We start from the raw sequence: 13,316 nt of genomic DNA, 5'->3' as shown, positions 1-13,316 counted from the left end.
GGTGTTCAGGGCCAGGTTGGACAGGGACCTGAGCAATCTAGACTTGTGGAACGTGTCCCTGCCCATGGCAGGGAGTTGCAACAAGATGAGCTTTAGGTCCCTTCTGACACAAACAGTTCTGTGATTCTGTGATTCTTTCTACTCTTTTTTTTTCTCATCCTTGTGCTCTTTCTTAATGAGGGCACTATATTGAAATATGCAGAATATGTGCTATATACTCAGAGCTTTTCTTAATTACACATAGAACAGTAAGTGGATTATTGGAATGATGAAAGCTGAATTCAATTATCCTTCACTTGCCTGTCATGTCCGCTGTGACCCATCAATATCACAGAGTGTGCAAGGAGCAGCAGGACTGTACTTTAAAACTCTTAAATTTCCCTTCCCTGTTCCCCGAAACTGTTGTACAACTTTTGCTGCCTCAGTCAGCCACCAGTGAAGGGTTCACTGGGCCCTAAATGCCTATTCTCTTAAATCTTTGTGAGATTTACTAAAGCAAACAGTCTAGGGTGCTTGCTTCTAAGTAGGAGATAACATTTAAATGGATGTTTGCACTTTTTCATCCCTGTGAATGCCACAGCCTCTATTTCTAAGTGTACTATATTGGTGAAAATACCTTGTGGTCAGTAGGAATCTTCAGTCTTCGGGCTTTCCTTTCTATTCCATTTTACTTAATTGCATGATGTCAGACCTGTGGTAGTATGACAAAATGAGAGTGAGAAAGTTTGTGCCACTGTGGAACAATCTTGTATCTCAATGGCTGATTTATATCCTGCCTGAAGTTGATGTCAGACAGAATATGTCTCTCCTCTCCCACAGGCTGCTTGCAAAGTCAGAACTAGGCTGATCATTATCTGCATCTCTTAAATCATGATTTCCCTCTTCTTCTGCTCTTTTACAATTCCAGTTTGTGGGGAGTCAAGGGGAACTCCCCTCACTCCTGGGCTTTTTTGTTGACTTATTGGGAAATATTTATTTAGTCTGAAAGCTATCAAATTAAAAACTAGCGATATGAACACAATAAACAAATCAAAGGAATCTGTTCTCTTGTGAAGCGTCTTGATGATGCTGTTTCTGAGTAAGAAGAATATTACTGGTATTTTACATGGAAAATTATCTTTAAGGTAGTTTCTTACTTATTGATATTTTTTCTAGATTATGACCTGATATGTAGGATTGTATCATGTATTACTTCACTATTAGATTTAAAGTAGCAGAAGCAATTCAGACACATTGCTCATTCATAAGCATCTTTGATTTTTTGTATGTGATTAATTAAAAAAAAAATTATAGCAATCATGGTGTTGCATTACTGAAGTATTTTGCCTTCTCTTTCTAGCTCTTTTACATCTTTGTTACCTGAACTACAACCCCTCTGTATTCCAACAGGAAGAAGACAGCTTTTAGCTTGTATCTCATAGCAGTGGTGTGAAAATTCAGGACTATTTACAGAAGTTCATGAAAGATGACAAAGGATTTACAGTTCAGACACATGCAACTTCTGCTATGGAGTGTGTCCATGAAGATGCTATAATTTATAGATCACCATAGTTGCTTCCATGAAGAGGTCCTGGGAATCTTTAGTTCTAACTTTTGGAGATTGTTCAACTGATTGAATCAATAGTGGGAGATCAATAGAGAAGATGGGAAGGGAGCTGCAACTACCTATGGGCTGGTAGAGGCTTATCTGGGAGTGGGACTGGGAATTCCTTTGGCTTTTTTCTTCCCAGTAGCACCATCTGATATTGTTAATATGATACAATTCACATGATATTCTTGAGTCTTAGTAGTGTTTAACCTTGGTGTGTGTTGAGCTCTACAAGCAACCACTGTTAGTCTTCACATAATTGTAAAATGCAGAGTTTTTTTGGAGAAGAGTTCTCCATCTCAACAAACTCATTTCCTTACTTTTCTCTATAACTAGAGGAGTATGGCTTGTCCACATGCTTCAGAAGGGTGTTGTGAGGACAACCCAGATAAGATCAGCTTTCTTTCAGAAGTATGTAAAGCTGCTTTTGTATACCAGCTATGATTTATGGCTGGGAAGCATTTGAATTGCAGCCTGTGCCTCTTCTTCCCAAAGCAAGGCATATACCAGACTTGTTCTTACAGGGGTGCAAGAAATTAATGAAAAAACAACCACATGCCGGATGCACTGGGGCAGTTCTAGTGCCTCCAAAAATTATTTTCAAAACCAGTTTTCATTTATTTGTCATTGGAAACAGCTTCTTATTAGGCCACTGGCACTGTGTAGGACTTGGTCTTGTCCTGGAGCAGGTTAGGTAAAATGGAGTTAGGTAAAATCAGGGATAACAGACTGAAGCACAAGAGCTTTGGCTATACTGATGTACTTCTGCCCTGGTAAGTGTCCTAGCAGAGACTCCATCGTACAAAACTCTCCTAGCCATGTTTCTGATGACGACACCACAAGTTTTGCAATATTCTTGCTGCTAAGTGGATGCCTGAACTAAGGAAATTCTACTGTGGCACTGCAGATTTTGTGAATGGGTTCCTGGCTGAGTGTTGACAGCAACAAAACCCTTCAAAAAAAGAGTTGTGTGCTGGCTGCTCTAGCAGGGTTGGGAGAATTGCTCTTTGCTGAAGAGTGAAGTAGCTTTTCAAGTGCCTTTGGGTCACTCATAGCATTACTTCATGCTAATGAGGAAAGTACTATAGCTGAGGTGGCATGAGATATGGAATTGGTCTGTGTATGTCCAGCACTTAACTCCCCTGAGCAGGCATTCCTGGAGAAAGAGGTGCTTTGTACAGAGATCATGGTGTTACTTTCCAGTTTGCTGAAAGCAACCACTCCTGCCTTGCATCCTCAGCTATCAAGGGTTTCTCTTTCTGAAATCATAAAGCAATTATCTCCAAGCCTCTTTTATCTGATGTGAGGTGTAGAAGCAAGGCAAGTGTGGAACTGTGCATACTTGAAAACAAGCACACACCTTGCCATGAGCTCCTGGACAGGTTTGAATGGGTGGTAGAAGGGCTCTTTCCCAAAGTCACTGTTGACTATCAATTCATAATTGTCAATCTGTTCCACAATATCATTGGCTTGTGCAGGCAAGTTACATTGCACACGGAATGTCTGACCTTCTTCACCTCCTGTCCCCACTGCCCTAGGCCACATCCTCTCTATCAGAGCATATGACACATCTCGCTAGAGAGCTGCAAGAGAAAGATAACTGAGATAACAAGTCAGGTACTTGTTGCGGTAATTAAGTAACCCAATGGATTAGTTGCCTTTTGTTTTCAGCTGATGGGTTTCCAATCCTATTGAGAGCCAAAAACCAGAGACAGAAAAGGCCCATGAATGTCTGTTGGGTCCCATGTCCTCTCAGAGGCTGGCCAGGGCTGGCTGAAGGGATGCTCTGACCTGCCAAGAGACATCCAGCCCTTCCACAGCCTGCCCTGGGGTTTGCAAGGCCTCACAGGGCATACGAGCCCCACGGAGAAGATCTGAATATGCAGGGAGGCAGAGCGTGAAAATATTTGAGGGTGAAGGACTGTGTCATTCCTGGACTTGAGCTCACAGAGCTTGGGGAGGTCACCAGTGCAAGCAAACACTTTGCATTAGCTCACAGATGCAGGGGCTCAGTAACAGTCAGCAGTGGAGCTCTTATTTCAGGTTGCAGAATCCTGCACTCGGTGGTTTAAGCACACAGCAATCATTTCTTTCATGCAGATGCAAACCGAGGCATCAGATAATAGATATTTTGCAGTTATATCTTCTGCAGTTTGTAAGTTAGTTGTTTTTTCAGACTCTGTGCAAGAGTTTCCTATTGTCTCTTGACTGGAAGTTGACTGACTATATTCCACTCTTGCCAGCTTCTGTTGGACAAAGCTAAATTTATTATCTGCCTTTTGCTCATGTCGCAGTTTCACCATTTCTATATTTCATAAATTTAATGACATAATTTTGGGAATAAAAATACTAGACAAAGAATTTTATTTTTCCTTGCTGTCTGCGGTCCCATGACCTGGGAAGTCTTTTGCTTATCTATAAAACTCTATCAACAACTTTCATATTTTCCTTTTGCTACATAATATGGCTAGGAACTGTGCTGGTGAGCTGCACACACAAAGCAAAATGTCACAGGAAGACTAAAGTAGCTTAGATTTGCACTTGGAAAATATTAACAAGACTGCACTTTGATTTGGTAGAGATGATATTTAGAAAATTGAGATCTGACATCATAGATTCAATAAGATAGATGGATGTTAATGAACCGTTTTCTTCTGCTCAGGGCCAGGAGCATTCATAAGCATTCTGCTGATTCATCAGAAATGGTGAATCATGATTTTTCTTTGCACTAGAATGCAAAAAACAAATGGTTATTTAGGAGAGAGCTGTTGGAGCTGAATGGTATAGAAAATGTAGGAAGATATGAAAATGTGAGAAAGATGAAATAGTTGTTTAATTTCTTGGTTTCATCTTTGTAGGTGTTACCAGAAAATAGTATTTTCTATTTTAATATTTATTATTCCTTTATCATATTTTAAACAGGTGGCAGAAACATATGAGAAAATGCTTCTGATATATTAAAAAAGTTTAACTCCTTTTATGTAGTTGTATCAGATGCATTTTCTATAACCTCGTTCAATCTTTTCCCCAAGTCTATACAAATGGAAAGCTTAAGAACAACAGAGTAGTTGAGCATTTCCATCATGCTTTTGATCCCAGAAACATGTCCATCCCATCAATGAAAAAAAGGAAAGGAAATGGTATGTTTGTGTCTCTTTCTTGAAGTCTGAAAAATCCACCCCACTCCATTGAAGGTGGTGAAGATATAAGCGCTTGGAGGTATTTAAGATATTCCATCTCAAAAGCCATGTTACAATGCTTTTGTTCCTCTCTGAGCCACTAAAGAGATGAAATCTGACCTCTCACGTGTTTGGGAGTTTCCCTTCTGTGAAGACATCTAAGTAAGATGCTGAGAAGGCTGGAATAGGTGGCTGAGATAAGCATCTCCCCTTACATACTGGTTGGTTTCTTTTTCCAATAAAGCTCCCTTTTTGACTCCTCTGTTGAGCTGAGTGGAGCAGTGATAGAGAAGCATTTCTGGGCTCATGGCAATATGGAAAAAAAAACAGCATTAAATATGTCCTGAGAAAGAAATAGCTGTCCACAGCACATTCCAAATGCACAAGCCCATTAAAAGCTTGTAATTACTGCTGGGTTTGGTCTTGTTTTTGTAAGTGAAGATGTTCATAAGTTCTCTACTACTGAATATTTCGAAGGAAAAAAGTGGCTGTGGGCAGGAAAATCTGCAACCTTGCAAGGAAGAAGCTAAGTGATTTATTCATGGTGTGTAGCTATTGTCAACAAATAAATGATGCAGGAAGAAAACACAGATTTTTTGTTTCCCTCTCAAGTCCACAAATATATCTTGCGCTATACAATGGGCAGAGCGTGAATTTTGCTGGAGCATCTCATATTAGTGAAATTGTTGGGTTGGAGCTTTGCAGAAGCATTTTGACATGTATTGGTATGAACACAGGACATTCAAATCTTTCACCAAGTATAGAACATAAAATGAAGACTCAAATACTTTTGGTGCTCATGTAAATTATAATTTTATTGGTTTATTAATGGTTATTTCTACCTTTTATATTTCAGGTAGACAATAAATACAATAAATAACTTTTCTGTTCCCTGTTGTTTTCAAAGACTTTGGATTTTTAAAAATCTTTAAAAAAAAACCCATTAAGCATTGTATTTATTCATTGCTTGATAGGTTGTCAGGATTTTATTCAGAAATTCATTCACATTCCCCTTGGTCTTGTACTCGCATTGATCCCCTTGTGCCAGGCTCTGCGATAGAAAGAACAAAGATTGGGTTAGCAAAGATTTTATAATAAAATAAAGAATTTAGTTGAACCAGTAAAAATATACATTATCTGGAGCTAGGCAAGGATTCCAAAAACATTTCATAGAGAATTTTCTTTGAGCAGTGATTGTAAGAGTGGCGTTTCATGTTGACTAAGAAGGTGGCAGGTGTACTGTCCAATAATTATATTCAGTTCACATATTCAGTTATAGCTGAAGTCACTCAAACTAGGCTGTTTCAACCCAGAAAATAGTGCAGATACTGTGAGGAGCAGGGGCAAGGGTTCTGCCCAGTGTCACAAGGCCACCCTGACTATTGCTCCTTGCAAGGCTGAAGACAGCTTAAAGGTGCTGGAGACACTGCATTGTCAGCATCTTCTGTGTCTCATTGAATCACTCAAGAGCTTTGCTCAGTATGTAAATAAAGGCTCAGCAAAGGTAGCTGAGGGAGGACCCCAGAGCCATCCTGGGCATCATGATGAGCTGGAAGATGCTGCAGGTCACAGCAGTGTTTCACACCGAGAGTCAGTGGAGAAACTGCTGCTTAGGTAGAATTAAAGCTGCAGAGGGGAAGGATGCTCTGCTCACCTGGCTCCAGCCATGCAACTCCTGCACATCCATTCCCCAGTGTTGGATCATTATTATTTAATGTCAAAACACATTTTGAGAAAGGAGAATAGAAAAGCAATTTAAATAAAGCTCCTCTCCCAGAGATCTAAGTTCAATGGTCCTCATGCTAAAAGCATTTCGAGAAGTGAAAGGGCACAGTGGGGCAGAGTCCATCTCTCCCAACTTAACAAGCTTTTCAGTGCCTCACACATGTTACAGTTTTATCTGTCTCCTGCACAAAATGAGTATTTAGAACACATCTGAAATTAATGAAACACTTATCTACAAATGTTTAAATTATATTAAAAAACCCCTTTCATTTGTAAAAGATAGACAAAAATCTGTAGAAAAGTAAGAAAGTCTTACCTCACAGAGGTTTCTATCCAGCATAGTCTGAAAGGTCAGGTGAAGCCTTGTAATCACTAGGTTGGAAGATTTGTTGTTTTCCTCCAGGTGTTTGGTTCCATCCACAAAGCATGCCAGTTCATGGCCAGGCTGTTCAACAAAGAAGGCATTAGAAAAACCTAGAATGCATTTTGTGTTTATGCACACAAAGAAGAAATTTGTATTCCTAAATGTGGCAGCATGTGGCAGTCAAATGCAATGTATTTTGCAATATATTGAAAACTGGTACAAGAATTTTGGGGGGACTGTAAAACACTAAATTCTCATGTATGCCGTAAGCAACACCTCTCCCATCTCTCAGAAAACCTCAAACTGTTAAAGTTACCTCTTTGAAGCATAGTTTCAGCAATGCTGGGGCTTTACATCTGAGGAGGCTTAAGACAAAGAAATAGTACTGGATACACCTAGAGCTAAGTCTGAGGCCTGACATCTCTGGCCCAGGTTCACTAGTATTTAGGCACCCAGCCATAAAACAAGGTCTTGCAGAGATTTTCAAAGCAAAAGCTTGTATCTCTTGATTTGTAAATCAAGCCCACAGAGGACTCTGGGCTTGATTCTGATTGCTGTGTAGTGGGAGGGCTTCTGCTTCCCTCCCTATTCACCAAGCTCAGTTTTGCTGCTATTGGTGTGTTACAATCTTCCTCATAACTGAAAGCAAAAGTTACCTTAGGAGCAAAGTGAACAAACCTAACAGTTAATACCAAATTTCTTTAACATCTACAATAGCTTTAAAAAATATATACTTACTTCAGGGATGGGGAGACACGAACATGGCTGAAAACAAAAACAGTGAGTGTTAAAATCCAGCATTCAATGTACCAGTACAGATCTGTTTAGTCTCATTATATTTTCAAAAGCCATGTACTCACACTGACTGCTGTCTGCCTACATGGGCAACTCAGAGAACTATCATCCTGGAGGAAGAGCAAGTGAGAAATCAGTATTTGTTATCATCTCCTGTACAAGCATGCATTTTTTCAGAAGTAAGATGCTAAAAAGCCACTTACAAGCAGACGCTTTGTGTAACGGATAATTTCCCGGACACCACAGTACTCTGCTTGCACAGAGAGCAGCAGACAAGAGAAGAGTATGTATGACAGCATGCTGGCATTCATGTCAACTTAGTCTGATGGGTGACAGAAGAATAGCAGGACACTCCTTTTAATTGAGTCTTCACAAAATTCCCATTCTAATATGGAAAAACCCAATTATAAAACTGATACCAGGTGCCCACTATTTTTTCCCATAGCTTGGGACAGCATTTTAAAGAAATCAAATGTGGAATTGAGTCACCTACTTCAGTGACTTTACTACTGTGGAAATTCACAAAAGCTCTTCAGAAGTGATTAATTCAAACATTATGATATCACACCCCAGCAGGAAACAATGGTTAAAAATCAACGAAAGCATTTTTTTTTTTCAGATGTGGGGTTTGCCTCCTGTACTTATGTAAATTACAGTTACATGAAAGCAAAGAGACAATAATGTTTCAGCATTGCCAAAGTTCCTGAGAAGGCAAATTGATGTGGTGCAGGGTGGCTTCCCCCCAGATTCAGAGCATGACCTTGCTCAAAGAAAGCTGGTGGCACTGTAGGAGTCTGTGGAGCAGACAGACAGATGGATGAAGTCATGGAGCAGTGCCATGATAGGTTGTCGCACTGAATTACAGCTGCTGCATCCAGAGAGCAATCCCAGAGTCCTGGACTGTGCTCCCACCTGTGCTGAGAGCACATGCACCAGAGTTTGGCTGAGTGTGGAGCCCTCAGAGTGCAAACATGGTCACATCCCACCCATTGCCTTTTGAGCAGAAAGGACTGGATGCAAAAGGAGTCCTAGGTAACCCAAAAGGTATTAACTTGGAAATTCTCTCAGGTGGCATCTCCAAAAAAGGCTGAATGCTGGTGAAAGCCCTCCCTGGCCACAGAGGTTTCCTTTTTGCAAGTTGCACACCTTAACAGAGCCTGTGGTAGCCCTTCAGATTTCTTTTAAATCCCCAGGGTTGACTTCTAAGCTTCCCTTCTGTTTGCCATAAGTTCCATTATGCCTTAAAGGTCTTCTCCAAAAGCTTGAGACTTCTTCTGGTTAGTCTGGCTGAAGGATAAGCATGATCACTCTGGAAGCTGTCCTGGAAAGAGAAAACACTAAGTTGCAATTAGCTGGGGTTTTTTTCTGGCATTTGCCATCCAGCAAGGGGTTCACCTGGCTGAGTGTGGCTGCGCTGCCAGCAAGGGGAGCAGAGGAGGACCTGCCCGCTGCTCCTGCCCTTCCTCCCTGCCTGCACATGCAGCATCACCTCTGGGCTGGGCTGGATGCTTCCTGCTTTTCATTGAAATTTGTCCTTGGGTGTTTCAGCGTGGAAAATGTACACATCCCATCAGGCACGTACAGTTCGCACTCAGGCCCCAGGGAACACCTAGAAAAAGCCAGAGACCCTCCCTTGGCAAGCTAAAGCTGACACCAGTCTGTGTTATGATAAACAGATGCACAAATACACCATGGGGATTACTGGCATCCATGAGCCAGGCAGTGGTGTCTTTCAAGACCCTAGACAGTTAGAAAAGGAATAAAATCATTGATTTGTGATTGAGGGCCTGTGATTCCCTAAAAAGCAATAAAGAGCCTTCCAGACAGGTACATCTCCCTCGAGGAAACTGCTCTTTGCCCAAGCAAAGTAGCGGGCATGCTGCTCTCTGTTCAGCCAGTAAAGCCCCAATTAGTTAAATGCATGAATCTCCAAGGGAGATAAATTATGTGTAACATTTGTGAGACACTTGGTTTCCCAGATGGTTGAAAGAAAGATTTTACATTCTTTAAAGGAAAGAGTTCAAAAGCATCTTTGATTAAGCCAAGGTTGTGCAAGGAATATGGTAAGAAGTCATGGAAGAGGGGTAAGGGGCTCTTCGTGACAACCAGGAGGTTCTACTGTGTGTGTTTTTAAGGAAAATATGTTCATTAGAAAGCCCATTTTTCCCAGTAACTGCTATGCTGTCTTTGCAAGGATTTTACAGAATTTGATGTACTTAGCAAGGTCTTTAGGGCCTCATTGCCTAAGGAATGATACCTCAGTGCAGCTGCTGTGTTCTGTAAATCAAAGCAATGTTGGCATAAATCATACGCAAGATACATAATTAGGACCTTTCCATACATGGGATGTGATTATGGACACTGGGCAGTGTGCAGATCAGATAACTTCTTCCCAGGCCTACAGCCCAAAAGGCAAGGTCTTTTTGTTGCTAATTGTTGTATTTTTTTTGCTAATTGAAAATCAGAACAGCAGAGCTTCCAGAGGTGCTTCTGAGCTGCTCCCAAGCTGGCAGCTCCTCCTTGCCGTCACTCTCTGCCAGTGGTGCCAGCACTATCTCTATATCTTTGCGTTTCTATCTGATTGCGTGCTGAGATCAGTCTCACACTGTTGTTCCTCCAGGCCAAATGAGTCGTCAGAGAAGCTGCATTCAATTAACAGTGAAAGTGAAATCACAAGAAGTCAAACTGGCAGCAAAAGGTCTTTGCATGTATTGGTGAGAGCCGAGGTGGATGATGCACAGGAGAGAGTGGCACCACTTGCAGCTTCTCTTTAGGCTCTTTTCTAGCATTTAGAGGCTGATTCAAAACTGTAGAAATTCATATTTGATGCCATCCCAGCAGAAAGACTTTTTAATAGAATCTTCAAACATCTAGCTTTGATATCTTAAAAGTCTTCATTATGATGACAAACTACAGCAAGATATTTTCCCAAATAGGTTGTCATTTGTTGGTTAATTTTCTGTCCTCATGTATGGGTAGCTGATCATCCACTGTTTTCCCTTAATCTCGCTTTCAGCAACGCAGACCAAAATGTGGAGAGGAAATGGAAGTTTTTCATCCATTGCTCAAAAATATGAAATAAAAATCACCAGCCTTAAAGGTACTGGGTACAATAGCCCATAGAAACACACCACAGGTACTGCCAGCACCAGGGCCACCCATCAACTTTCAAGTGATGGGATATTAAGATTCCAACCCAGAATATGCATTTGGAAAAGATGAATATACAAAACTCTCCAGTGTATTTCTGTGGTCTCTTTCAGGCAGTTTGTTCTGGCTCCTGTGGAGATTCTAATGACCTGCACATTTTTGGTTTATGTGTAAATACTTTGGGATATTTATTTCCTTTTAATGCCTTTACTTTGATGAGAGGTTGAATTACCAAAAATGCTGCCCAAAACATCCAATTTCCAGATGGATATTTTAACCTGGTTTGCATAAACTTCCAGACCTTCTGAGTTCTCGTGAGAGAATTTGCATCCCAGTGTAGAGTTTCTAAGAATGTCTGTACATTTTGGACTTTCTAATGTAGAAAAAGCAATTCCCTGCAGAGGAAAAACACCCAGATAACAAACCAGCTTGTTTTACATTTGCTGTGTGCACTGATTAAGATAGAAGAGATGCAAAGACCACAAATGAAGAGATGCTATTCATAGTTTCATTTTCCAGAGATAAGGTGGCTTGGAGTATTTTTTTCCCTTTCTTTTAGATAAAGATGACATATGCTAATGTAGAGAAAAAGGAAAATAGGGGCATTCTAATCCCTTCTTGAAAGGGTAAACCATAGCATAGTAATAGCAAGATTGCTTGTAACAGAAAGGCATAAAATCCTGATGAATTCAGGGAACATTTCTGATTCCAGCTTGAAGAGGATAGTGGCATCCCCTGAGATGTGCTCTGCCCTAGCAGATGGAGCACAGGATGTCCTCGGGACTCACATTAGCTTCTGTAGGTAGTGGAGCTCTCAGTACTTTCAGAAAAGTTGTAACTAATTTGAAACCATTTAAGCTAATCAACAAAAAACTGGTGGCATTCAGGGGCTGTGAGAGGGGAGAGCATGTGAGAGAGACCTCCAGAGCTGCAAGTCCTCCTTGTTTCACACAATAGTACAGTCACCAGAGCTGTCCTGGGCTGAACCAAGCTTTCCATGTTGCAATATTTAGCAAGAGCTGAAGCATCTGAAAGAAAAAAGCCCTGACAGCAACATGCCACCCATGCTGTATGTCGTGCATATTGAAAATGCTTCCCACAACCAACCATCTCTAAGAGCAGGTAGAAGGCGGTAGGAATTGACCACAGAGGTCACCATTCCTCTTGTATTTTAAGATTTTTCCTGATGTCTTCTCCTAATGTCTTCTGTGGCCTGACCACTTTCACACCTGGAAAGAGAAACACTGAACACCCTCACATCAGAGTTCCACTCACCCTTCCTTGATTGTCCCACTCTGCGATGACCCTGAGTGCTGGATTTCCCACTCAGCACGGAGTGCAGAGGGAGGCTGAGCATGCAGAACAGACAGACAGCACAAGGCATTCACTCCATGGCTGTGTTAGAGCTCTTCACCAGCCAGCCCCACATTGCAGCTCGCTTTTCATGCTGGTAGTATTGAAAATCCACCTGCAGGCTGCTTGATGGAAACACAGCGTTTGTAATTTAATAACGACGTACATATGGATTTTGGTTCCCACGTAGTGGCATAAGTAAGAGCAAGCTGGCCCTTGTCCATGAGAATTGGCAGGATTTTCTATACCATGTGCTTCTACAGTGCATGTGAAGTAGGCTACATTAGTGCTAGAATGTTTTGAAACATGGGAGAATAGAGCAGACCATGAAGATGAGCTAAGTCCTGGTGCTTTCAGAGAGGTGAGGCCATGCAGGTGCCAGTTTTGATGCAGCAGGTGATGGCATGGCAGTCTCAGCATATTCTTTACCACTTGCAAAGTTCTGGTTTCTCCAAATCTTTCTCCTAGTAACCCAAGGTTATCCATTGCTTTCTTCATCACTCAAATAGGACCTTTGTATTCTCTTCAGAGACTGGGTGTTGTACAGCCCAGTAGCCTTAGAATTTCACTCTTACTAAGCAAGGATTTATTGCTGTATCCAGCACTTTATATCTTTCAGTGAAACTGTACATGGGACCTCTGAGACTCCCTTAAAAAATACTCTCCTTGTGCTGCATGTATGGCTCCTGACAGGTTGGTTGTTCCATTTGTGTCTGATTCTGGAGCTGTCACAGGATCTACAGCTTAGGAAAACTGCCTTGAAAATCAGTGTGACTACTTAAGTTTCCCCTCACTTCATGGCTTCAGTCCTTTTGGAACCTGTCTCTGGAAGGATGCTCTACATCCTGCTTATCTAAGCTGGCAGTGATCAGTCTGTGCCATTTCTGAAGGAGCATATATAGGAAGAAGATGGCTTTAGAGAGAGGAAGCTGCTCTTGTGCAGTGTACATTCAGTTTAGCACTTGAGCTTCTTCCCACTTGTCTCCTTGGATCTCATAATTTTTCTGTCCCAACACTTTACCTTTTTCTTCACAAGTACAGGACAGGCACTGCCTTCTTGGATGACATGAATGCCATGTCTAGGAGAGGAATCTCCACTATAACAGCCTCTATGACAAAACAAAGAGTTTCAGAGAAACCAGGGAGATAAATCTTAGTGCCT

At 41.3% G+C, this 13,316-nt stretch overlaps 1 protein-coding gene across 2 annotated transcripts; it reads right to left on the bottom strand.

The window, feature by feature from the left end:
• Positions 1-5,656: 5,656 nt before the first annotated feature.
• On the bottom strand, positions 5,657-13,229 carry LOC146431206 (uncharacterized). Of its 2 annotated transcripts, XM_085073202.1 has the most exons (9): positions 13,176-13,229; positions 12,077-12,276; positions 9,141-9,260; positions 8,798-8,972; positions 7,855-7,973; positions 7,717-7,761; positions 7,595-7,621; positions 6,809-6,937; positions 5,657-5,818 (listed from the first exon to the last, which is right to left on the bottom strand). In XM_085073202.1, exons 5-9 carry the CDS (start codon positions 7,960-7,962, stop codon positions 5,711-5,713), a joined length of 417 nt encoding a protein of 138 aa, XP_084929328.1. In that variant the 5' UTR covers positions 7,963-7,973; positions 8,798-8,972; positions 9,141-9,260; positions 12,077-12,276; positions 13,176-13,229; the 3' UTR covers positions 5,657-5,710. The 2 variants fall into 2 exon arrangements, with proteins under 2 accessions (XP_084929328.1, XP_084929329.1); XM_085073203.1 differs by lacking the exon at positions 9,141-9,260.
• Positions 13,230-13,316: the final 87 nt, after the last annotated feature.

Source organism: Lichenostomus cassidix, chromosome 13 (genome assembly GCF_008360975.1).
Source record: "Lichenostomus cassidix isolate B80296 chromosome 13, HeHo_3.0, whole genome shotgun sequence".
NCBI lineage: Eukaryota > Metazoa > Chordata > Aves > Passeriformes > Meliphagidae > Lichenostomus > Lichenostomus cassidix.
This window is presented reverse-complemented; position numbering and strand designations above follow the sequence as displayed.